General features: G+C 41.8%; 1 protein-coding gene across 4 annotated transcripts in view; it reads right to left on the bottom strand.

The window, feature by feature from the left end:
• The window catches only part of CACNB4 (calcium voltage-gated channel auxiliary subunit beta 4), a 276,636-nt gene that overhangs the window by 130,154 nt on the left and 120,160 nt on the right, over nucleotides 1-26,322 (bottom strand). The window contains exon 1 of one of the 4 annotated variants that reach the window (XM_042243865.1): nucleotides 20,363-20,663. The exons of 2 other annotated variants lie outside the window; for them this stretch is intronic. In XM_042243865.1, the coding sequence (XP_042099799.1) occupies nucleotides 20,363-20,407 (45 nt within the window). In that variant the 5' untranslated portion in view covers nucleotides 20,408-20,663. Of the gene's footprint in view, nucleotides 1-18,269; nucleotides 18,427-20,362; nucleotides 20,664-26,322 lie in introns of those variants that run through there. One more of the 4 variants, XM_060409927.1, reaches the window with a different exon arrangement.

The raw sequence follows: 26,322 nt of genomic DNA, 5'->3' as shown, positions 1-26,322 counted from the left end.
TGGCTCTGAGTCAGACGCACGGATTGAAACCCTGGTTCCATCATTTACTAGTTGCATGACTCTGGACAAATCATTTAACAGTTTTCTATGCCTAGGAAATGAATGATAAGAGTATCTACATCATAAGATTATCGTGAAAATTTGGGAAAGATTCACATAGAGCAATCACAACTCTGGCCCATAACATGTGGTAACTATTACTACGGTTCTAGTAGTCTAGCTTAGATATTATTACCTTTATAAAATTATACAGACTAATTCCATATCTCCAAAGTCTTTTTTTGATTCCCAAATTCTTTTGTGCCTAAACCTCCTGAACCTGATTTCAGTCACCCTAATGTGCCTTCCAATTAATAATAGTATCTAAATTTTATTAAACAATGTGTCAGAACTTTATTTCATTATGTACATTATCTAATTTGATTTCATCACCTCAATAAGCTTGTAAGGATATTATTATCCCACTTTACCAACAAGAAAATAGACTCGGGAAGGTAAATAATTGGTCCAAATCCAAACAGTTAGTAAATGGCAAGCACCATGTGATTCCAAGTTGTTCTGCAAAAATAAAGCCCCATCTCATTATTCTAGGGTTCCTCCGAGTTGTTGCATGTGCGCAGATCTAGTATCTCTCCATGGAGCTCTGAGCATCTTCATATACTTTCTATCTCTGTTACTCTTATAAGGGCTACAAGCCCTAGTGTTTGTCTGGATGCTCAGAAATAAACACATCCATAAACAGTTCTTTGGTAACATCCTGATTGATTAACTTGCCCTGCACAAAGACAACCAATAAATAGGCCTAGGATTAATTCACAAAGCTCATGCCTCACAACATATTCCACCTGTTTGTTGAACAGATGTCACCGTATTTGCACAGTAGGGACTTAAGAAGTCGCCCAGATGACCCCGTCTCTATGTGAATGGCGACACATTCCTGCTGAAGGGATCCACCATTTTTCTACCCATTACAGCTGTGAGCAAGCAAATCAGCGTGGCCCTAGCATAATAACTAACAGCTGCAGCTTCATTATAATGTACAGTCTGTACAGTCTGTCTCTACAGCCCTCAGCCAGCCCCTCATTATAAACCAGGGTAGCACCGACCAAGGCCGTCTGTCCTAGTCTGTAGTTCTTTTCAACATGACACAAAAATTCAGGCTATGAATCAGTAATTATATTTAGGCAGAATTATTTCCAAGGAACTTCTCATAACTCGACCATAAGGAAGAACTGGGATGGTTTGTTTAATACTTTCATTCACAGAGAAATATCTGGGGAGAAGGTTTTACAGGAAAACGGCTCAGATATTCATTGCCAAATACCAGAAAAACAAATATCTTTGTTCCGTTTCAAATTATTATACTTTTCTATCTGACTTTTTAATATTTTTTTCTTTATAGTTCCCATTTGCTTTAGAGATAAACATGAGGACTGTTTACGGGGGCTCTTTCAAAGAACTGACCTTGTTTGCGAAGTCACGGAAGAGACATTCGGTTGATGGCCATCCCAGACATAATGGGTCTGATAATGATAGAGCTGCTAAATTATGATCTGAGCTTGGAAATAAAAGAGAGGAAGTTGCAAGGATCCTATTTTCAAGACAATGTCCCTGAACATGTCCTTGCAAATGAGAACAAGTAAGAAGAAATGAAGAGAATATACGATGTTCAGACAAGATTATTTCTAAACAGAACGCCTTTCAGCATTTTCTGTGACAAGTCAGCAGCTCTTTAAATGAGCCCCCCGCAATTTCAGAGCTGCACCTGGTTTAATCGATGACGTTTGTCATTTCCTCACTGGTTGGTGCAAACCAGTCCCATTTTACTATGCAGAGAACACTGATGGCACAGAGACTTTGAGCTATAGCATCCATTCATTTACTCAATATCAGTTTCTCTCTAACCCTTGCGTAGTTGTGGTTGGGAGGCACAAAAGAATGGTAAGATTTGATCCCTACCCTCCAGCATCTCATTTGCAGAGATAACACACAGACGTGTGAAATGGTGAGAAAGCCATATGGAGCTGCAGGTGGTCAGCACCTTAATGAGTGGGATAGATGCCACCCTGCGAGTTCAGAAGAGTTTGGAAACTCTGGAAAGAGCCTCATAGAAGGAAAAGAATAAGAGTTGGAGCTTGTGCAATGTGAAACCTGTAAAGCGGGAGGGGCTTCCCCCCAGAAAGGGAATGGTGTTCACAACTCTTGTATTTAAGATTGAACACTGCCTACTCATGCACCTGAGAGGGAACCACACTGCCTAGAGCAGGGTTACATGGAAATAGCTGAGGTATGTCCATAGGTCAGTAGAGTAGGATTCTAAAATACCTTGAATCTTCAATATATATCTTTAGTACATCTCAAATTATTAAAAATGGCTTACATTTTAAAGTAACTGGTCAAGAAACAATTAAGTTCCACATACACCAAAAACTTGTACAACATTTATTTATAACAGCCAAACAGTGAAGCAATGCAAATGTCCATCAACAGATGAAAGGATAGTTTATATCCACACAATGGAATATTATTTGGCAATAGAAAAAAATGAAAAGCTGATAGATGCTGCAAAATATACGAAGCCTGAAAACATGCTGTTCAGTGAATGAAGAAATTGTACATATACACAGCAGAGTATCACTCAGCCATTAAAAGGAACAAAATTAGGTCATCTGGAAAAGCATGGATGGACCTAGCGACTGTCATACAGAGTAAAGTAAGTCAGAAAGAGAAAAACAAACACTGTATTTTAATCCATATATGTGGAATCTGAAAAAAAAACTGATATAGACAATCTTATTTACAAAGCAGAAATAGAGACAGAGACAGAGAGAACAAATGTATGGGTGCCAAGGGGGAAGGAGGGTTGGGCTGAATTGGGAGGTTGGGAATGATATAAATTCACTACGACATCATGTATTAAATGGATAACTAATGAGAACCTACTGTATAGCACAGGAAGCTATGCCCAGTGCTTTGTGGTGACCTAAATGGGAAAGAAACCCAAAAAGAAAGGATATGTGTATACATATAGCTGCTTCACTTTGCTGTGAGTAGAAACTAACACGGCATTGTAAAGCAACTATCCTTCAATTAACATTTTTTTAATAAAATAACTTTAAAAATAAAAGAAAGAAGCCAATCACAAAAGACCACATACTGTAAGACTGGTTCCATAGGTATGAAAAGTCCAGAACTGGTAAATCCACAGAGATAAGACTGGGGAAACTGGGTGCAGGGAGGAGAGACTGCTAATGGGTATGAGACTTCTTCCTGGGGCGATGTGATAGCTGAATATTACTAAAGCCACAGAACTATATCCTGTAAATGGGTGAACTGTATAATTTGTTGCTGTTTACTCACTAAGTCGTGTCCCACTCTGCAAATTGTGTGGTAGATACATGAATTATATCTCAAAACATTTTCTAGTTAAAAAAATAACTATTAAATAAGGTAGGCTCCAGGGAGTAGGGTCTGAGAGTCTGGGGTAGAGGGAAACTTACAGTGTCTCTAGTATGATTACAATCAATACAGCCTAGCTGGAACTATAAAGGGAGAAGACTGAATTTCCCTTAGCACACTCTGGCTTTTTACAAATATAGGCCTTTTAACTTCCTAAACCTGCTAACCTCTAATTTTAAATTTACTTTGATTTTTCAAAGAAAAAATAATTATGAGGTTGATCATGGATATATGTATACATGTCCTGGGGAATCCCTGACACATACACCATGTTCAACCATTTCTGACCACTCCCCAGGTCCCTCTTGATTTCTGGAGGAACTGGGGTTATTGAATTTCAATTCACCCAGCAACCATTTATTGAGTGTCTGTCTTGGGGCAAGTACATAGGCTACAAAGGCTAGGCAAGGGTGGGGAGAGGAATAAGAAAGGCATTCCTACTTCAAAGGACTTACCACCCTGAGGGAGATAGTACACCTTTCTTTTCTCCTCTGGCCTTGGGGATTCTCCAGGCAAGAATGGGTTGCCATGCCCTCCTCCAGGAGATCTTCCCAACCCAGGGATCGAACCCAGGTGTCCCGCATTGCAGGCGGATTCTTTACCGTCTGAGCCACCAGGGAAGCCCTCTTTTAGGACAGAGACTTAATAAAGGGAAATGGTGCCCTGTCACAAACACTGCTGATCAGGGCAATAATTTTACCTATTGTTTCTCAAAGTAGCTACATAAAAATCACCTTGCTGCTCTGTGATGACCTAGAAGGGTGGGATAGGGGGTGGGGGGGAGGAAGGCTCAAGAGGGAGGGAATATATGCATATCTAAAGCTGATTCACATTGCTGCACAGCAGAAACAGACACAACATTGTAAACAAGTTATCAAACTAATTTTTTTTTTTTAATTACCTCGGAAGTGCATGTCAACAACACAAATCCTAAAAGCCCCATCCCAAACTAGTGAACTGAAGTTTCTGAGAGGAAGGCCAGGGAACATGTATACCCATCTAAAGTTAACTGCATCCCACCCTGCAAAACGCAACCAATTTAAGATGCTGAGATTGTTCCCAGAAAATATGTGACTCTGTGCAAATAACTAGATGAGCCTTTCCCCAGCTACATTCTGCAGAATACCTGTTCTTCAAATAGTTAACAGGCATTCACTGGGAGAGCAAAAAATGGGTTCTGAGGTCAAATGACTTAGGGATATCTTTGGGTCAAATAAGGTATAACTGGTTATTTATCACAGAATGCAAGAGATTTGAAAGGCCTACTGTGTGCCGTGAAAGGGCACTGAATGTGGTCATTACCAAACTTACTTGATAACTAGAGACCAATCCCTTTTCCTTTCACATATGTCAATGGACATACTAAATGAATAGGTAAAAACTCCTGACAAAATTAAGAGAGGGAGATACGTTGGGGAAAAAAAATTATGATCTTCTACTGCTTAACAGAAAAAGAAGCATATATAACAGAATAAGATGTTTTAAATGGTTTTTCCTTTTGGTGACTATTTAAGCAATATCTCAAATGCCCCTCTTGGTAGTCTGGTTGTCACCAGGAAAAATACTCATTTACTGAGGAAGAGGCTGTTTAAAAATCAATTTGAAGATTTCTTTGCTAAGAAGGTCCTCAAGACCAAAGCTAGCAGACTATGGCGTGTTTCCTGGGCTCGACATGGAGACGGCTAGAACATAATTATTGTGCAGCCAGCTCCTGGTCTCCGGGTATCCTGCATCTCCGGAACAAAACTATTTCACAACCCTGGGATGAAGCCAAGTAATTTTCTTAGCCAGGAATCAAGATCAAGCGCTGGAAGACTGAAGCCCTCAGAATCTGGACACTGCTTTTAACCTGAGCTCCTTGGGGTTAATTCAAAAGGCATCAGAAGAAATGGCTTAGTTTTCCAATCTCAGTAGCATACAACTAACCAGTCAGTCACCCAAGCCAGAGTGGAGTGGTTCATCCCAGACTCTGCTCCCTTCCTAAGCTAATTAGTTATTAAATCCGCTGCATTTATGACTTAAATATTTCTCAGTCCGCCTCCTCTTCTATTCCCACTGCTACTGCCCTACTTGAGGCCTCCATGATCTCACACCTGGACTATTTCAAGAGCTTCCTAATTGAACTCTGCCTGAATTCTCTCTCTTCAAATCCATCTTCTACCCTGACCTATGCACATCGGATCACACCACTTTCCATTTAAAAACACTTCAATACCTCCCAGTTACCTGCTGCAAAGAATCTTTCCCAAAGCGTGTTCTGCAGAACATTAATATAACACCTGGGCTTCATTCAAAGGGCCCTTTTGAAATTGAAGGCCAGTGTCATTACATGCCGGTACAATAAAGAGCACTACCCATCAGAGTCGGATCTGTCCCCCAGTATTGCCAAAAGGTCCAATAATTTTTTTGGAGAGTCAGGACACAGAAGAAGCCCCAATCAGTAAATCAGGAAATGCTTCCAGAATCTATCCATGTCCTTGGCTGAGGAAGCTCAGAAGTTATTTTAACATAAATGCTTAGGGGATGATGGACACTTCTTACACTTATAAAGAAATGGTAGATAATTGCATCACTCTGCTGTACACCTGAATCATTGCAAATCAACTATACTTTGACTAAAAAACGTTTTAAAATTTTTTTTAAAAAGAAATGGTATAGTTTACAGCCAGAGCCTGATGAATATCCCCAAGTTTTCTCCAGGAAGGCAATCTTGAACTTCAAAAGTATCCTCTTCAGTTGAGTATGTGGAGGTGAGGTTTTATAGTCACAGAATCTTGGCAAGCCCTAAATTAGGAAGTGAAGATCAAATACCCTAAGAATCTGATAGATCATAACTGACAAAATTCTGGTTGAGTTTTCCAGAACAAGGTCTCTGGGTGTTTCCTTGAAACATCGTCAGGAAATCTTCTTACTAAAGTAGTCAGTAAGTTAGACAAATCTTAAGCATTTGAGTTGGCTGCTGGCTGGCATTTTGAAAGCCAGCTTCTCTATGTAAATGCAACACTCAAGCGAAAAATCTAACAACCAGTTGCACATCTTACAGTCAGAACATATTTTATTTCAAAGGAATATGAATCAAAACATTCACAGAAACTAGGCTATGAATTTTCTTTTATTTTTCTTTCTTGTATTCTCTCTTTTCCTTTCTCTTAAAAAATTTTGGAGAGGTCCACCCCCACTAAGTTTGGAATGTGGCATGAAGAACTTCTTTTAGCTACCTTTATACCAGTGTGTATTTCAGAACTAGGCAAAACTATCATGCTAATCAATGTACTACTCAGTCCTAATAAAATCCTGATAGTTGTAATATCTTGCACAGTTTGCATAGTTCTTTATTTTGCAGCTTTGATCCAAGGGGTTTAAAACACATACACAAACACATGCACAAACACACACACACGCACACACAATTCAAAATAACATAGCTGATGAAAGCATCTATAATAACAAATGGTAATAGTATACTTCCATTATAAGACCTCCCTCACCTTGCTTCAACATTGCACTCTGCACTAGCAATAATTAAAGAATTAGATCTATAAAATTAATATGAGAAACTAATGCCTAAAAATAATATATATTATTTTATAAGTATATAAATTTTGAAAATGAAAACATTGTGTGCATATAGTATGTTTCTCAGCTTAGCTTTAGTATTTAAAGACTTAATCAGCACCTTTCTGCTGAGTATACCCATGGACCAAGCACACACCCTTCCAAGAGTAAACATCTGATCCTTAGAAAGTGAAAGTGAATTTGCTCAGTCATGTCCGACTCGTTGCGACCCCATGGACTGTAGCCTACCAGGCTCCTCTGTCCATGGGATTTTCCAGGCAAGAGTACTGGAGTGGGCTGATATATCCTTCTCCAGGGGATCTTCTCAACCCAGGAATCGAACCCGGGTCCCCTGCGTTGCAGACAGATGCTTTATCATCTGAGCCACCAGGGAAGCCTCTGATCCTTACAACTTTATTCAAATAAACCTCAACCGAGACAGGGCAATCATCATTTTATTCTTTATCATCTGAACTGGCTCTCTGCTGATGCACTGGCACTGTTTTGTAGCAATAAGAACCAGCTCTCACCAGTGAAAACAGCCTGACTCTGACCCTGCAGACCCTGCTGGAGGCAAAGAGAAAATCTACTCCCCAGAGTCCTCCTTACATTAGGAGTCATAATTTTCAGAGAGGTGAGGCATCTGCCATACAGGGCAGGTAACAACCACTGTAATAACTAATCTGTTCTAGTGAGAGTGGTGAAGCAAGAGATCAAGATGAGCACCAAGCAACAGGAGACCCCTCTGAAGCTCCAGACACTGGGAGGACATGGTCTTCCCATCTCCCAGTGAAGAATCACGTGTCCCATCCTTGGCCAACTGGTCCACCAGTCAGGATCAGTGCTCTTTTGATCTCAGGACTTACAGCACATCATCAGTATAAGAACTCTCCTCCCTGTACATTTCTCCAATGATGGGAAACAAGGGCCTTCACTATGCCCATCCTATCCTAATCCCTTAACCAGCTTCCAGAATCCCAACAGTTTCACTTGCTTCCCCCAAAGAGACTTCCAAAACTTCAAATTTAAGTATAATGCACACCCTGAAACACGCCATATACATATGCATCTCAATGGATTTTCACAAATTCTACACGGCTTAACCACTAAGCAGTCAAAACGGACTTTAAGAGACACAGAAGATCTATTTAACTTTACTGAAAATGGCGAAGCCTGGCCTCCAAACCAGTAGTTTCCACTGGCTTCCTATAAACCTTGCTAAACACATTGTGTTTTAACACTATAAAGGGAACACTCCTCTCAGCATTCCCACCCCCACCCCACTAAGTCAATACATCTTTTAATAAGGAGCCTGTCATCAAAATGGTAAAATCTCCCAATGCTAATCCTTCCTCCCACCAACCCTCCCACAGTTTTATGTGCTAAGAATCACAATGTGATGACATCAGGAGGGCTCCTAAGAATTAATTCTGGTCCGGTCACAACAGTGGAACAGAGCTGAGCCACAAGCTGGTCTCATCCCTGCTTTTCTGTATCTGCTCATTATCTACAGAGATCTTAGTGGATTCTCATGGAAGCCCACACAGATTAGTTTCTCGAGCTTTCTCCACAAAACTAGTATTTAAATCTCTTATTTTCCTCCATTGCTAGACCTTGTTGAAGTAATCCAAATCTTCATCTTCATTTTTTTTTTTTTTTTTAAACTCCAGCTGCGCGTACTGGGGGCGGCGGTTCAGCTCGGCCCGGCGCCCCAGGCTGCGGCGCCCGCCGGGTCCCCCGCGACCCTCGAAGCGCAGCGCCACTCGCTACCGCCGCCGTCTTCATTTTTTTAAAATGTATTAAAATCCAGGCCTCCATTTTTAGTAGAACTATGAAAATAGTGACACATGTGAAAGCCCATTCACATCTCCAGTGAAAAATGACCAACAGCAGCACCTCTGGCGCTTTGCTGGCATCTTCAGAGGTGTGTTTTAGGAATGCCTTCAGAGTGCATGCTTAATTGACACAACTGTATTCAAACAATGACCATTAGTAATGCGAATAAAAGCAGCGTCCTCTCCAGATGAGCCTCCACTCTTTCCCACTCTGCTCTTACACTGCATGGGTGGCCTATAAGCCCTACTTGTTGGCTTCCGGTTGGGTTTGGCCAGTGGGAGCCGCAGCAGAGTTCAGAGTGAGGGGGCAGAAGGAGACTGGGGTATTTATCCCCTGGCTTCCTCCCCGTGGGATGCCCTTAGACTGGCTGCATCCCTCCAAAGGCAAAGCTGGTTCCTTCTTGATTAGCCTTCTTGACAGGATCAGTCCTCCTAGGTTTCTGTAATCATGCCCTTCTCTAGCCCCACTGAATCTAAGAGTGGTAACAAGTCTGCAGTTAGTCATGAGGGTGCTGTACTACCCTCTGTGGTTTCCTTTCACCCTAATAACCCCTTCTTAATGTATTAAACTCTCTCAAATTGCCCTAATTTGAGGATGCTATCGCTGTTTTTGGTGGAGATTCTCAGTGATACAAGCTGCCTCCACCCAGAACATGTCATTTCCTTTTACCTTTTACAAATATTGCTGTCCCTTTTCTTTTACCTTTTAAAAATATCACTACTGAATTATGCAAGTATTTTCCTGGATTGGAAGCTCATGGAGATGACTCGAAAATAAGAAAGAATGAAAATGGAACTTGGGTCACTCTTGGTTAGAGTCAAATGTACCATCAACATGCAGATGTCATCAAGACCTGCATACAAATAACAAAAACGCTAACATTTTCCTAAAACACAAGATGTCTTTCTGACATTCTCGAGTATCGAGCTTTTAATGTTCATTTAAGTTTTATGGATGCATTATCACTTTAATCCATCAATGACTGGGGATTGCAAACCATATCAGAAAGCAATAGCAAACAAAAAAGCTTGAAAGAAATAACCATTTTAATCTGGATTTCAATCTTAGATAAAAAGCTCACCATTTGGGTCAGAAAGCAATCTATTCTCTATCTTGGAGGTTCTCTCAACTCCCAATTGCTTTGTTAGCTGTCAAGCAAGCACCATACAAAATAATCTGCTTATACCATCCTTCATTGGTTTATTCCATTTTTTAAAATATTATTAACCCTGGAATTTGGCATTGTAAAAAGAATACTGCTCTAGAAAGCACTATGAGGAGGTTCTAGGGACAATTCCACCACAGATTGTCTGGGTCATTCTGCACAAGTTGCCCCACCCCTTTGAACCTCAGTTTTCGTTTTTGTTTTTGTTTTTTAATGAAATGAACTGGTGGAGTGGGGGGGGATGCAAGTCTCTGTGGGATTTTTAAAATAAAAGTATTACAACAGAGAGTAAATAAATTCTTCCTATGAAATCTGGAGGCCACAGCCCAAAGCTGCTTCCCTTGATCAAGAAAGTTCTTTGAAGTCTTATATTTCATATTAAAACCTTGAGCTAATTTGGCTTATTCTCAATCAAAAAAAGAATGTTTACATTTTATTTTAATATAAAAATGTTTTACAGTACTCACCAATATCTGTAAATCTTGAAATGTACTAACCCCAGCGATTGCAGTTCTAGGAAACTATTTTGGGGAAATGCCCCATGTATAAAGAAAGATTCATATGTAGGAAAATTAACTATTATAATACTTATATGCAGGATTGAAAATGGAATACATCCTAAATCTATCAGTGGCCTAAATTCATTATGGTAATTCCACCCTACATACTCATTATGTCATTCAGTTATTAAAAAGAATAGATTGATAGGGAAAAATACCCATGGAATACTTTTAGGTAAAGAAAGCAAATCACAGAATAATATTTATTATGGTCTCATTTATATTTTTAAAATTACAAATAGGATGTGTGTGTTGTAAGTACATTTTTCTAAATGTCAATGTATTGTAGCTTAGCTGGTAAAAAATTCGACTGCAATGCAAGAGACCTGGGTTTGTTCCCTGGGTTGGGAAGACCCCTGGAGAAAGGAAAGAATACCAACTCCAGTATTCTGGCCTGGAGACTATAACTGTATAGTCCATGGAGTCACAAAGAGTCGGACATGACTGAACAACTTTCACTTTTCATAGGAAAAAAAGGTCTGAAGATATACCCATTAAATTGTTAAGAACATCTACCTTTGAGGAAGGGACTAGGTGGAATATAGTCAAAGAAGACAAATTTTTCAGACTCTATGGCTTTGTATTGCTTAAATATTTTTTCCTAAATACTCCACTCCACTGAATTTAAGATGACAAGGATTTTAAGACTCAACATCAGATTATGTGTCACTTAGGGAAAAACTACTGATAAAGCTATGAGATGTTGGACTTTCCTGGTGGTACAGTGGACAGGACTCCACCTGCCAGTGCAGGGGATACAGGTTCAATCCCTGGTCCGGGAAGATTCCACATGCTTCGGGCAACTGAAGCCTGAGCACCACAACTACCAGAACCTGCGCGTTCTAGGGCCTGAGAGCCGCAGCTGCTGAGCCACGTGCTGCAACTACTGAAGTCCACGTGCCTAGAGCCCGCGCTGCACAAGAAAAGCCCCCGCAGTGAGAAGCCTGTGCACCGCAACAAAGATTGCCCCCACCCACCACAATGAGAGAAAGCCCACACACAGCAACAGAGGCCTAGCACAACGAAAAATAAATAAATAATCCTTAAAAAAAACTATGCTGCTGCTGCTGCTAAGTCGCTTCAGTCGTGTCCGACTCTGTGCAACCCCGTAGACGGCAGCCCACCAGGCACCCCCGTCCCTGGGATTCTCCAGGCAAGAACACTGGAGTGGGTTGTCGTGTCCTTCTCCAATGCATGAAAGTGAAACGTGAAAGGGAAGTCGCTCAGACGTGTCTGACTCTTCGCGATCCTATGGACTGCAGCCTACCAGGCTCCTCCATCCATGGGGTTTTCCAGGCAAGAGTACTAGAGTGGGTTGCCATTGCAAAGAAAACTATGAGATGTCATTAATTTAAGAGGCAGCCCCTTTTCAGATGTATCAAAATGTATGTGTGGGGGGTGTAGGCCTTAGGGTCAATAAAATACAATATATGACCTCAGAAATTTACAATACAGAAGAAAACTAACATTGGTACTCAAGGAATATACATCATATTTATGTACCAAATTTTTAGTCTTCAGTTACCTAATAATAAAATGTGACCATCCAGAGATCTTCTCTTTCTAAAATCAAGTATCTACCTAGCCTTTCTGGACCTGTGTGGTTTTCCTTCTTACTCCACATCATTCTCATACTTCTCAACAGGCCCAGAGCATCATGGTAACTATGAAATGCTCTGCACTTCTCTACCTTGTCAACGTCACCTACATAATATAAATATATAATTCCATCCCTATATTCTAAGCATCAACAATATGAGATTAAACGTGAGATTATTTGAAAATCTAATAATAAGTTCTTAATTCTACCTCTTGGATCAATAAAATCATTGAATCAAATAAACCCCAAGACATTAATCTCTGGGACATCTGTTGAAATTGGATATTAAGCTATCAGTAATGACTCTCTGGAGAGGGAAATGGCAACCCACTCCAGTATTTTTGCCTGGAGAATCCCAGGGACAGAGGAGCCTGGCGGGCTGCTGTCCATGGGGTCGCACAGAGTCGGACACGACTGAAGCGACTTAGCAGCAGCAGTAGCAATGACTCTCTGGAAATAAACTGGGGAACTAATTTGTTTATTCACTAACTATTTTAGCATGATGAACATCATACTTTACTAGCTTGATGATAAATATTTCCCTCCAATGCTGACTTTAAAGAATATTTAAGGGAATATTTGCTTCGGGGCTGAAGTAAATATTCTTTACTCTTTCATCTTAGTGGCCTTTTACTTTACCATAGAGGAAAGTCATACAGATTGTAACAAATGAAGTTTTAAAAAATTATGAATGTATCCTAGACATTATTCTATTCCTGGGGTTTTCCTACTGACCAATTATTGTTTTCAGTATACCCCAAAGGATAATAATGCTGAGCTGAAGAAAAGTTTGTAAAGCAAGAAAACACCAAACAGTAAACATTCTTGATAATTAAATCACAAAACAATTATTGAAACTTTTTTTGTCAATACTCTTCTAGTACACAAGTAAGAGGGAAAGTGAAAGTGTTAGTCGCTCAGTCCTGCTTGACTCTGTGACTCCATCCATGGACTGCAGCCCACCAGGATCCTCTGTCCTTGGGATTTTCCAGGCAAGGATACTGGATTTGTTTGCCATCTCCTTCTCCAGGGAATATTCCTGACCCAGGGGTTGAACCCAGATCTCCTGCACTGCAGGCAGACTCTTTACTGACTGAGCTATCAGAAAAGCCCAAGACAGACATAATTTAAAGAAGAAATATACTTCTCCTCAATCATCAATAAGGGATAGGAGAAACTTCTCAGAAAGCTTTTGCCTTTGATTTATTTACCTTAGAGATGAGACTCAAGTGTTTCCAGCTCAAATTGCTATGGGCTAGAAGTGCATGTGGGTATTGGCAAGCAAATGAGCAATAGGAAAATCATCTTTTTTTGGCTTTAATGTTAAAAATCTAAAATTTTAAAAAATCTCCCTTTTAAAATATCTAGTCCTTTCAAAGATGTGTGCCACACACACCTGCCTCCTTCAAAGATTGTAAAAAAACTCAAGGTCCAAATCCCAATCCCTTATCACAAAACACTGCAGGAACTGATCATTTCAAAAAGCAAATGGTATATGGTGGCATCTGTATCCCAACTAAAGAAACTGCTTATCAGCAAATAGATCAGGATTTTGGATTTGAAGAAACCTTAGAAATTATCTAGTCAAACCTCTTTGTTTTACAGGGGGAAATATTGAGGATTAGAGTGATTACGTGACTTGCCCAAGGTCACTGCTGGTCCAAGACCTCCAACTCCAGCACTTTTCAATTACATTCCTTCACCCACTCTTCTGAAAATACAGTAAACCAATCGACCAATTGTAAGGCCTTAGGAGACCCGTGTGTACTTTCACCTGTCAACTGCTATAATACTTTTGGAAATCACTGTCAAAAGCCACGCCATTACTCTGAAAACAGACCGCAGGATTTGGTGGGGATATCAAAACCTGCCGAAGAATGAGTATGTTTTTTTCCAAAAAGCATAAGTATATTCATTATATGTTCAATAATAATAACAAAAACCACAGTATATGTTTCAAGGGCTTTATACATAATTTTTGAAACCACTCCAGATGCAGGTTCCATTATCATTGACACTTTAGGGATGTGGAAACTGATGCCCAGAAAATTTATGTACCCAGGGCCACAAGCCAGGAAGCAGAGGACCAGGACTTAATCCCTGAAAATTTTGACTGAGTCTGTTTTTCATCACACTAATACATCACGTACACATGAATCATTACACAAAATACAAAAAGTAAACTTGACATTTTCCAGCTCATAGACATGTTCAGTAGAAGATAAAATTTTTTTAAGTTTTATGGAGGTTAAAAAAGACTGAGAGATACTTTTAATTACAACCTGATCACTCACTGAACTTTTCAACAAATCGATTAGTACAGTCATAACACTGACAGTCAGATTCTTTTTCCTGTATGATGCTCAAGCTGAAAAGAAAAGAGGGATTACAGAATAATATAAACAAAAAAGGTAAAATAAGAGGACTAAGTTATTCACAAACTATATGATCAAGCTCCTAAATGATTGACAGCTGCCAGTATTCCCATTAAGATGTTCTCAGATCAATACCCTTGAACAAAAAAGGAATTAAAGCAAATTCAAAACATCCTGCTTTAAATGGAAGACTTCAATATTTCTGAGAACAGATGCAAAAGAAAAAAATTGGATATAGGAAGTACTGATATTGCATCACCATTTAAGAGAGAGAAAAAAATTTATTGCCCAAACCACACATTTGTGCTTTAAAAAAATTACATAGATGTAGAATGAAGAAAAGGATTGGTCTATTTAGATCTTAAAAATTGTCATGTGAGCTATCTGGGCCACCTTCCTTTTGACTGGGCCACACGGTTTTACCTTAGACTCTTCAAAGTCCTAAAAGTTCAAAGTCCAAGGTATAAAAATCTACAGCTCCCATCTGCTTGCCATTATTTTATGTGAACTGTAAACTCTCTCAAGTTTACACACTACTAGTGACCATCCTCAATAAATGAGATCCTAGGCATCTGCTCCACATGGCCTCACTTTCTGTAGCAGTTGTTGCAGAGTTCACAGTCTGCATGACCCGATACAAACACACCACAGGCACCTAAATCAGCCCAGTTTTGATCAGCATACAGAGTCTCTATCTACACAGCCTTCTTGGTATAATTTTGAACTTAGTGTCATGGAAATCTGAGCTCATGACTTGGTTATTACAAAGGACTAGTGGGAGATGGAAGTAAAAGAACACACATAGCACATTTAGTTACATCTCCTCGTCTTCCTTGGGGGGCTTAGCTTACGTAGGTAAGGGATGTTTAAGGGAGATGATGGACTGACTGTTGAGAAACTGTCCACGTAGAAGGAATATCCAAGTTGAACTCTGATGGAAAGGGAAGGACTAGGGCAAACGGCCCATCCTCATCCTAAAAGCGTGGGTTGTTGTTTTTAATCATTAGTGCAGATCTTCCTACAGAGGGACACATGGAGTCTCAAGACCACATTCTGAAATCCTGATTGACTCATCATAATTGATTAGGAAGCAGAACACCAGCAGGAAAGGAGATACAGAAGCCCTTAGTGAAAGTCAGGGATTGATCCCAATGTTTCCCTTTGTCGCTTGAAAATGGAAAGTATCAAGAAACAGGCAAAACTGATGACCTCAAAGAGGCAAATTCATGGGTTCTGACCAGATCTAAGGAACTTCTCTCTTTAGCTCCACGACAATTATATTAAGAAATCATTTCAATATATATTTTAGAAAGCTATCATTGCTAAGGATCAATTAAGGAGAAGGTGCTGTTCATCATTTAACAGACAGAACAAACACCAACATTGCTGAGTAAAATAAGTTGACTTTCATAGTCAAATTTATCACACAGACCATAAGCAGAACTTTGTTTTCCTCTCTGAACAGTGATGATTTCTTTCACAGGACATGCCTGACTCTTTGGAAATAGGCCAGAAAGGCTCTCCAACCCCAGAAAGAATCTTCCGATTCACCAAACCCTAAAGACCGCTGGTCTAAACATTTCCAAAAGAAATCTAATCCTCAGTAACCCTAGAGTGTTTTTCCAAAGATCCCAAAACACACAAAGCCTTCTGTTTGAAGTTTATCCTCTTTCCTAACAAACACAAGGACATATCTTCATATTTTAAAATCTTATTATATCTTTAAAAGTAGCAATCATTTATTCCCTTGAGGATGTGTTGATTTTCAACCCTCTTGGGTATCTTCATCTTAAAAGCAGTTAAGGTTCCTTCTCCAAAAGCTCTATGGCAGGAATCACCCACTTAGAATTAACCGTCAGTTAGCAAAGCATGGACAGTGTCTAAACACGCATGTCTGTCAGTGGAGGTGGGTGAACAGTGTGTGTACACCTGCGGGCACACAGACATGTAGGCAAACACATACAGTTACACGGCTTATAGAAAACGAATAGTTTAAATAATTAACATACAGTTATCCTTATAATATGTAAGTAGATATAAATTTACATATGTGTTTTTAATATATACATTAGATTTTATAAAATTTACCTTTGCTTCAAGGGTTCTCATAGTATTAATTAAAACACCATGGTTCCTTTCTATGACTGAAAACACTTAAAAGAATATATTTCCCTCCCTAGTAAATGCCTTGAATTGTGATCTGATCATCTGTTTTATTGAAAAAGATCAGGTCTCTCCCTCTACTTTCATATTTAAGCATTTGAAAATGGAATAAATTATGTTGGAAAAAATCAGCTATTAATTTTATGGGCAATTAAGCCTGGCTTCACGTTACAAAGTACTCTTAACAGTGTGAACTTCATTTAAAATGCTCAAAATTCCAGGAGGTCCATGTAGGAGCTCTCAATTTTGCAAAGCACCTCCTCCACAGGCCAGTTTAGTCCTCCTGTGTCCAATATTTCATCAAGTGAGAACAGGACTTCACAGAACGCAATACACAGTAACAGGTTTAGAATGACATACTTACATATATATACAACAACAGCCTGAAACGATACACAGTAACATGTCAATGGCAATTATCTCTGGGTGGATTTTAGGTAACTTTTTCTACTTAGCTGCTTCTGTCACTATCCCTACAAGAACTTCCCTCCTACTGTTGATATAATAACCCCTGGGGCATGAAAAAATTTTTTTTCATAAACTGATTTCACAAACATCAAAATACACATGAATCCATTTATAAAATGTGTTTATCAAGGAGCAGATCTGTCAAAATCAATCAGATAAAAAACATTGTGTATACTGGGGGCTCTGCCAGTGAAAAGTATCTTGGGTTCTAAGAGCTGCATGAAGACCCAATGAAGGCGAGGAAGGTGGAATGAGGCAACCTTCCCGTAGGAGACAATATAGACAGGCTGCTTGTGATGGATGTGACTGACCTGGGCTGGGTGTGGACTCCCCACATTATCCACTACACACTTCATTATGCATGTCAAGGGAACAAAAGGAGTGACGTGACGTTCTCCGTGAAACCTCCACTCCTGTGCGGGGCCCGGCTATGGGACACCAGAAGGTCTTTTGTATGAATGCTTCCTTATAAACCTAAATGATGCTGACAGTTCACCACCCTTTTAGAAACCAGAGCAGAAGTTAATAGACTTGTCCAAAAAGGTTCCAAAGGACTCCCGTCTAAAATGCCCAGACTTCAGTGTGTTGCAGCAGGGCTCCTGTTCCTCTCTCTTTGTATGATACACACAGTACGTAGAACACAGAGAGTTACAAGCAAAAAATCCAGCGTACCAGGAATATACTATCTACCTCTGGACCAGACCTTAGGAAAAAGCCTCGCATCACAGTGCCAAAACCTCTCTCATACTACGGGGAGGTGAGGTGCTAACAGTGTACAATAAGGCTTTGTTCTTATTCAGAATAAATGATCAGTTCCCAGGTGAGATGATCTTATGACAGGCTGACTGGGTGAACACAGTGAATAGAATCACTTATGACAGGTAAAACCCCGCACACCCCACAAAGACATCTGCAACAGCGCAGAGTGCTGGGACACTTGTGGGTGGCTTCCCCAACCCCCCAAAGAGAAGTGCCATACTCAGCGTTCAGTGCCTGTGTATTCTCGGCCTGCAGCTGGCCATCAGCACACCTATCCACCAGACCTGTTCCGAGAGCTTAGCTTGCATCTGGGCAAACCCCACACTTACAGCCATAAATGCATTGGCATTGAGAAAGACTGCAGAGGATGTGGCTCTCCAGGTGTGGCTTTATTTTTCACTTCACCGGGTCAGCTATTTAGGCCTAGTCTTCTCCATTGGCTTGAAGCTTTGTTCACACCATCTCGGGTAACACATCACATTATTCTTCCTTATAAAAACAAATAAACTCAAATGAGCATTCACAGACAGTTCACCCCTCTGAACACCTCTGCCTTCCCCCTCAGATTTATGGGACATGCTTCTGATCCCACCCATCAGAAGGCCTCCCCTATTTTAACTCAGGATGGTCCAGGTGTCTTTCTCAGTTCCTCGGGTTTCCCACCTGCCTGGCCTCCGTGGAGATGCCCGGCCCCAGGAGCTCAGCCTGCTGGCCACCATCTAGTCAGCGGGAGTACGGCGCTGCGGTAGCCAGCACTTCCTGCCGTCAACTAGCGCCATGGCTCACATCACTGCACTCGGCCGCTTCCCACCTGACCCTGGAGCTCGGCCGTCCTGGGAGGCCGGACCAAGATGGGGGAGAATGTTTTCCCACTTAGAATGGCTCCCCTCTGAACCAGTGTTTCCAAAATGTACACAGTGCTGGAGAACGAGGTGCCAGAGACATTCGTTCCTAGCTGACTCTGGTCAGAGCAGCCAGGGGTCCCACATCACCAGTTTATTCTGCAATAAGTCCAGCCCACTTAAGTTTAAACACCAAGGACCAGGAATAAAAGTTGCGATTCAATGAGGTATCACTTGTTTTGTAAGGGAGTGTGGAGGGAAGAGGCAGGAGAAATAATCAGGCCCCCAAAGGACCCAGCCAAGGAAGCCAGGCCACTCCACTTCACTTGCGGCTTCCATCCTCCCACCCTACTTGCCAACATGGACCTTGTCCATTGCAGCCACAGCCGCCGTTTGTGACTATGGTCCCTTGCAGTAAACTGACAGGCTGGTAATTTACGAGCACGCTGGGCAACACGCAGAGAGACTTTGCGGAAACGAGTTGGAGTGAGAGCTCACACGCAGACAGGCAAGAAAATGGGATGCCTCATCGGCACGGAGGGTTTCTATCTTTCAGGGCTAGCACATCATTTGATACATACGTCTGCACTGACGTATAGCATAGGGTTTTTTTTCCTTCTGTTATAAGCTGTTTATTTGGTCGTTTAGCCAGAGAACCTTATATAACACATTCCTGTTTCAAATGTGGCAACACGCATGGCACTGCACTCCTAGAAAATTCAGTCTCCACACAGCAGGTCCCATGAGCCAAGCCGAAGCAGTCTATATAATTGATGAAAAAATCAAGAACCACCACTAGCAATAGTAAAAGACAGTCATCAGCTCTACCCTGGATTCAAGAGCTAGCCTTCGGATGGTATGATTTTAGGGATTGCTCAAAACTACATTCATCCTGATTTTAATAGATTACATGAGCCTGACTGATGGAGGGAAAGGAGTCCAGTTTTCTAAGCCAAAACACATGTGAGCCTACTCCAGGCTTCCAGGGTAGATAGAGTACAGGGACACACTCCTTGCCTCTGCACTGGGGTGTTATATGACCACAGCCTTTGCATCTGATTTCCTTAACAAAGAAGCAGGGGATCTGCAGTGCTTGCTGGGCTGCTTGTTGGGCCAGAGAGCACAGAACACAGCTACCGCTAAGGCACTTCCATTCATGCTAGCTCAATAAACAATGTGTATTATATAATGAATGAACCTTTTCTGTGAACCTGGCTATTGGAAAACATAGGCACTTGCTGCATAGTTTAAGGCAGTGTACAGGAGCAGTTACCCCTTGTTAGATCAAATGTGGACCAAGGACTGTATAAATCCAGGCAGACTACACACTGAGATCCCTCTGCCTATCACCCTAATTTCTTTTTTTGCTTGACAAGAAATTATATAATAAAGAATGACTTCAGTCAACTCTAAACTAGATAGAGAACATTCACACAGTAGCCAGCAAGCACCCGAATAATGTTGGCTTTCAGCTCCTTGTTCCCTGCGTTGCCTAAGAAATAAGCGGGGGGGTGGGGGGGTGGTTAGTGGGAGAAGGAAGAGGAGGAGAGAGGAAATCAGCTATCTATGAAAATACTTACAGCCTCCGAGTCTTCGATTCCATGCAGGTACAAATTGTCATACATGGAGGTCTGATAATCCAAAGCACCTCTTTCAAGGCAAAACCAAAGCTGCTATAGAGGTAAAAAGACAGAAAAGGCCTGCTTGGAAGAACTGCACCTGCCTTATCAACTGCTGTGGATGTGCCAGGCAAGATGCTATTCATTCACATCACACAGGGTGAGTTTATCCCCAGAGGCAGTCCAGACCTGGCATTTTATCTGCCTTCCCAACACAGAGCATAAAAAAGCAAAACCGTTCCTTAACCACAGACTGGTGACTGAGCTAGGAAAGTGGCCTCTGATTGGCTCAGCTCCCCTGCTTCAGTCAGCTGAAGAGCGTTCCCTCGGAGAGTGGAGGGCCGCTCGGAGCACTCTGCCAAGCTGAGGGCTGCCTCCCGATTCGCCTGGATCATATAGTTCTGCAACAAACACGAATCAGCATCTAAAAGGCTGCTTGGTACGTTGGGAAAGGCAGGCGATGGAATACTCTAAACACAACTGCTCATCTTCTTAATGAAACGCACCACTGGAGGGGGGGTGGGGAGCAACAGAGAAATTCCATAATATTTTCAGAGACCATTGTGTAAAGACAGACGAACAGATACTCATCTCGATCCAACATCTGTACTTAACAGATGCAACTGAAGACAAACAGGCAATAAATGATTAAAAAAAATTTTTTTAACCAAGATAAAAGAAAAGCAGGATAAACAGATGGTAAGATTTCTTCTGGGAATTTCTACTGTAAAAGTTTTCAATATTCTTACTGAAATCTCTCTGCCTCATTGGCAAGAAACTACCTCTGGACCCAACTAGTGAGGTTTGAAAACGAAGCCAAAAGCTCTCAAAAGACCTTCTGCAGATGCAAAATCGTTCTTTTTTTTTTTTTAGTTTGATTTTAAAAAATCACCTTTAGGCGACAGCCAATATTTTAACTTAAATCCCTTTTTCCCAATGCTTAGACCTTTAATATTCCTAAAACAGCACTGATCTTTTTCCAAAAACCCAATCAGAAAAGTGCCATTGCCTTCCCAGGTCCCACCACACCTCAGCTCAGTTTGACCAAGGTCAGGTGCCACATGGAAGTGTACCTAGCTATTTGCAGATTTCTGGTCAACCAATAAGGTACTACAGCTTTGAAATAAGAGCTCTCTATAGCTCACTGCAAAAGAAGTCAGCTTAATTTTTGAAAAAAGAAGTTGGTGAGGGGCAAAGAACATAATCTAGAGAAGCTGCATGATTCCAGGGGTAAAGCAATGACCCAGAAACTCAGAGTCTGAGCCCAGCATGAGGCTCCCTGCTAATTGGTCAGATGACTCTGGACCAGTCACTGCTTCTATGGGTTTAGTTTCTTCACCTGCCAAACTGAGGTAAGAATAACCCAGAGAAAGAACTATGCAAGTCTAAAGTGCAATATAAACACTTATCAATGACAACCCTGCTTTGTCAGCCGGAAGGTGTTGGCTGCAGTTCATGGGAACTCAGCACAGGAGTGACTGGCTGGCCCTGGACCCAGGAAATGAAGTCCGTCCTTCTAGCCAGTATCTCTGAAAAGCGTAACTCTTAAAGGAACAAACCTGAGTCGCAAGAAGTAACCCGAGAGCTATAACTGCTGAGCCGAGCATAGATCTTCCAGGTCTGTACTGTCCCACTAGGGTCCTCCAATCACAGCTGCATACCTTAGAAACAGTATCAGTCTTTTCAAATATAAAAGATGCCCAAGGGACTCATCTGTCCTTCAGAACCCCAGAACGCTAGGGTTCTTACAGATGTCACCTGTGCCTACACTGAGGATTATGGCCGAAGAGGGTGGGTACAATCGGAAGGATTTTATAGAAAAAGATTCAGTGGCAGTCCTACCTGTTGACAACTGTGCCCTGGAGCAAGTCACTTCCTAAACTTCAGCTCTTCCTTCCATCAAGCAAAAAGACTGGGTCAAAAGACTTGTAAGCTCAAATTTCTGTGTCAGATTCTGTTTTGTTTTGTTTTGTTTTCTGGCTGCACTGCAAGGCTTGTGGGATCTTAGTTCTCCGACCAGGGACTGAACTCGGGTCCATGGCAGAGAAAGTCCAAATCTTAACCACTGGTCCTCTAGGGAATTCCCAGATTCTATTATTTTAATTAACTCTATCACTATAGCCATATGATATTTTAGCCAGACTCAACAGAAAATCAAGGCAAGAAGGTCTTTTTCCTCCTTAGATTTTCAGTCCCCTGATAGCTCAGTTGGTAAAGAATCTGCCTGTAATGCAGAAGACCCCAGTTCAATTCCTAGGTCGGGAAAATCCCCTGAAGAAGGGATAGGCTACCCACTTCAGTATTCTTGGGCTTCCCTTATGGCTCAGCTGGTAAAGAATCTGCCTGCAATGTGGGAGACCTGGATTCGATCCCTGGGTTTGGAAGATTCCCTGGAGAAGGGAAAGGCTACTCATTCCAGTATTCTGGCCTAGAGAATTCCACTATACAGTCCATGGGGTTGCAAAGAGTCGGATACGACTAAGCAAATTTCGCTTTCACTTTTCCTTGTTTAACCATTTCAACTAAGAGTATGGGTAGTTTCTGAATATCTTTAAATGGGAACCTAACTGGATATGGCACAAACGACTGGTTCAAAATTGGGAAAGGAGTATGACAAGGCTGTATATCGTCACCCTGCTTATTAAACTTCTATGCAGAGTACATCATGTGAAATGCCAGGCTGGAGAAATCACAAGCTGGACCGAAGATCACCAGGAAAAATATCAACAACCTCAGACAGGCAGATGACACCACTGTAATGGCAGAAAGTGAACAGGAACTAAAGAGCCTCTTGAGGAGGGTGAATCAAGAGACTGAAAAAGCTGGCTTGAAATTCAACACTTAAAAAACTAAGATCACAGTATCCAGTCCCCTCACTTCATGGCCAATAGAAGGGGAAAAAGTGGAAGCAGTGGAAGACTTTATTTTCTTGGGCTTCAAAATCACTGCGGATGGTGACTGCAGCCATGAAATTAAAAGACACTTGCTCCTTGGAAGAAAAGCTATGACAAATATAGACAGCATATTAAAAAGCAGAGACATCACTTTGCCAGCAAAAGGCCATATCGTCAAAGCTATGGTTTTTCGTGTAGTCAAGTATGGATGTGAGAGTTGGACCATAAAGAAGGCTGAATGCCAATTGTGGTGCTGGAGAAGACTCTTGAGAGTCCCTTGGATTGCAAGGAGATCAAACCAGTCAATTCTAAAGAAAATCAACGCTGAATATTCATTGAAAAGACTGTTGCTGAAGCTTCAATACTTTGGCCACCTGAGGCAAAAGAGCCAACTTACTGGAAAAGACTCTGATGTTGGGAAAGATTGAAGGCAAAAGGAGAAGGGGGTGGTGGAAGAAGAGATGGTTAGATAGCATCACAGACTCAATGGACATGATTCTGAGCAAACTCCAGGAGACAGTGGAGGGCAGAGGCTGGCATGCTACAGTCCATGCTGAACAACAGCAAACTGCAGGAGGGGAGCAGGAAGAAGCAGTCTTCTTCCATAATTCACCAGCAAGATTCGAGAAACTGCCCTCTACTTGGAAAACTGTGGACGGTTTATTTCCTCTCCTACATTTCCCAACAGCCAATGTAAGGGTCTAAAGAAAGTCTTTAAAGAACAGGGGCTCATTTGTGATTACAAATGTATGCAGTATGGACATCTAACTCAGGGTAGGCGGCCAGGATGGAGCACTGGATCAAGCAAAGTATTAATATCTTGGTGGTCCAGCAACCCTCCGGCCAAACCCCTCAAGGCCTACGAACAGATGTAACACTGGCTCTGCCTGTTTCCCAGGGGGATAGAAAAATGCTGAACAAGTTGTCAGAGGTGGGAAAACCCCAGAGGTCCCCTAATCCAGCCCTCATTTTAATACCCAGAAAGATTTTAACCTTTATGGCTGTATTCAAAGCCATAATTTTCTATATTTAAGTGTTCCATCCCCATTTCCTTCTTGAGACGGTTTTCAAGATAAGGAGTGAGGAGGAGTGGGTATATCCCAGGAGGAATTTGGTAAAATAAAAGAAGGTCACTTTGATGGGAAAACCCCTATTTTTCCCTCTCCTTTCATTCTAAAAACTAATTACAAGTCATTTGGTCACCCACAAGCTGACACCTGAAAATCAATGAATAGACTGGGGAGTCTGCCCCTAGCATTTGGATCTCCAGATCTCCACAGCATAAGCACTGCAGGCCTCCCAGGTGGCGCTAGTGGTCAAGAACCCACCTATCAATGCAGTCAGATGCCAGAAACAAGGGCTTGACCCCAGGGTCAGGAAGATCCCATGGCAACCTACTCTAGTATTCTTGCCTAGAGAACCCCATGAACAGAGAAGCCTGGCTGGAGGGCTACACGTTCACAAAGTGTCAAACACAACTGAAGCAGCTTCTCATGCAGAATTACGTGCTGCATGTACAAGTTGCCTCAAGGCTTCAACCCACTGTTCAGGCTGATGCCAGAGTTCAGCCAGTGAGACACTCAGCCAGGACTTTCCCAAAGGAACTCTGAGTTCCTAGAAAATGAACTTGAAACTCCCAAGAGATTCTTGGAACTGACCATTTCTATCCCACGATTCTCTGAAATGAGAGCTGGCTGACAGTAGCGAGAGGTCCCTGGGAGCTTCCTGTCCTGTTTCAGATCTTCTCAAAAGCCCCCAGCTTTCGGTGAAAGGGCCTTGAGATCCTGTGAGGTCTAAGTTCTGAAGGTCCAATTTAAGGGTGTCATATTTCACCGCAGCAAGACGCGTTGAACACCAAATAAGGGATTGGCATCCTCTTAGTTTTGATTTGAAGAGTTCCCCAGTTAAGTAACTGGGGCTTCCCAGGTGGCGCTAGTGGTAAGAACCTGCCTGCCAATGCAGGAGACATAAGAGAGGTGGGTTCAGTCCCTGGCTGGGGAAGATCCCCTGGAGGAGGGCATGGCAACCCACTCCAGTATTATTGTCTGGAGAATCCCATGGACAGAAAAGCCTGGCCATCTACACTCCATAGGGTTGCAAGGAGTCAGACACTACTGAAGCGACTTGGCATGCATGCCAGTTGGGTGATTGGTCGAGAGGATGAAGAAGAAACCAACTTCCCCCAGGTCTACTGTTCCAGTCTCAGGCTGCAGCAAGGACCTGTCTGAAAAGCTCATGGCTCACCTTGCATTGGTGTTTCCCCATAACCCACCATCTCTCATCCCTGAGTAGCCTCCAAACCATACAGCCCCCAAAGGCCTCCTCCCATTTTGAGGTTGCTCTGCTGACTGCGTTTCCTTTCAAGTCATCTCTCACTATGATCAACAGTTCAAAGTTAAGACCCTATGAAAAGGCATTGCCTGTGTGATTCTATTTTCTAAATGCCACGTGATTCTTGATACAGAGGTCGTTCTTGCAATTTGACAAATGCAATTTTACCTCAGTGGAGGGAATGGTATGGTCCTCAACAAATCAGGGAGCTCTCTTCTCAGCTCGAGGCAACATTCAGCTAGTTTTTGTTGGCTTCAAACTTTGAAACATGGAGTTGCTTTTCCTTACCTGGGCTGGGCTTTGGGGTACAGCACACCCATGGAATTCATGGTGGAATACAAAGGACAAGCATTTCTCTTTTCCATTTGTTTGGAAAGGTAGGGGAGGAAGAAGAGAAAAGCCCCAAACAAGCTGATTAGTTTGAGTTTTACATAGCTGTGATCAAGGGAGTGGATACCGATTTGGAAACTAAAGGGAATTCTGCTATCCAATTTCCCCCACGTTTCTCCAGACTTTAACTTTTGTAAGCCCATGTGTGTGTTCTGCAGCAGGACTCTGAGAGGTCAGGGACAAAACAAAGGAACAGCATTTAAACTCTCACTGGCTCTCTGGCTAGGAAAGGAGTCCAAGGCCTGCCAATTCAGCCTCAGGGATTATTTTGCTCTTTAAGTTTTTCTAAGTGGGCATAGTGTACTA

Source organism: Ovis aries, chromosome 2, assembly GCF_016772045.2.
Source record: "Ovis aries strain OAR_USU_Benz2616 breed Rambouillet chromosome 2, ARS-UI_Ramb_v3.0, whole genome shotgun sequence".
In the NCBI taxonomy this organism is placed as follows: Eukaryota; Metazoa; Chordata; class Mammalia; order Artiodactyla; family Bovidae; genus Ovis; species Ovis aries.
This window is presented reverse-complemented; position numbering and strand designations above follow the sequence as displayed.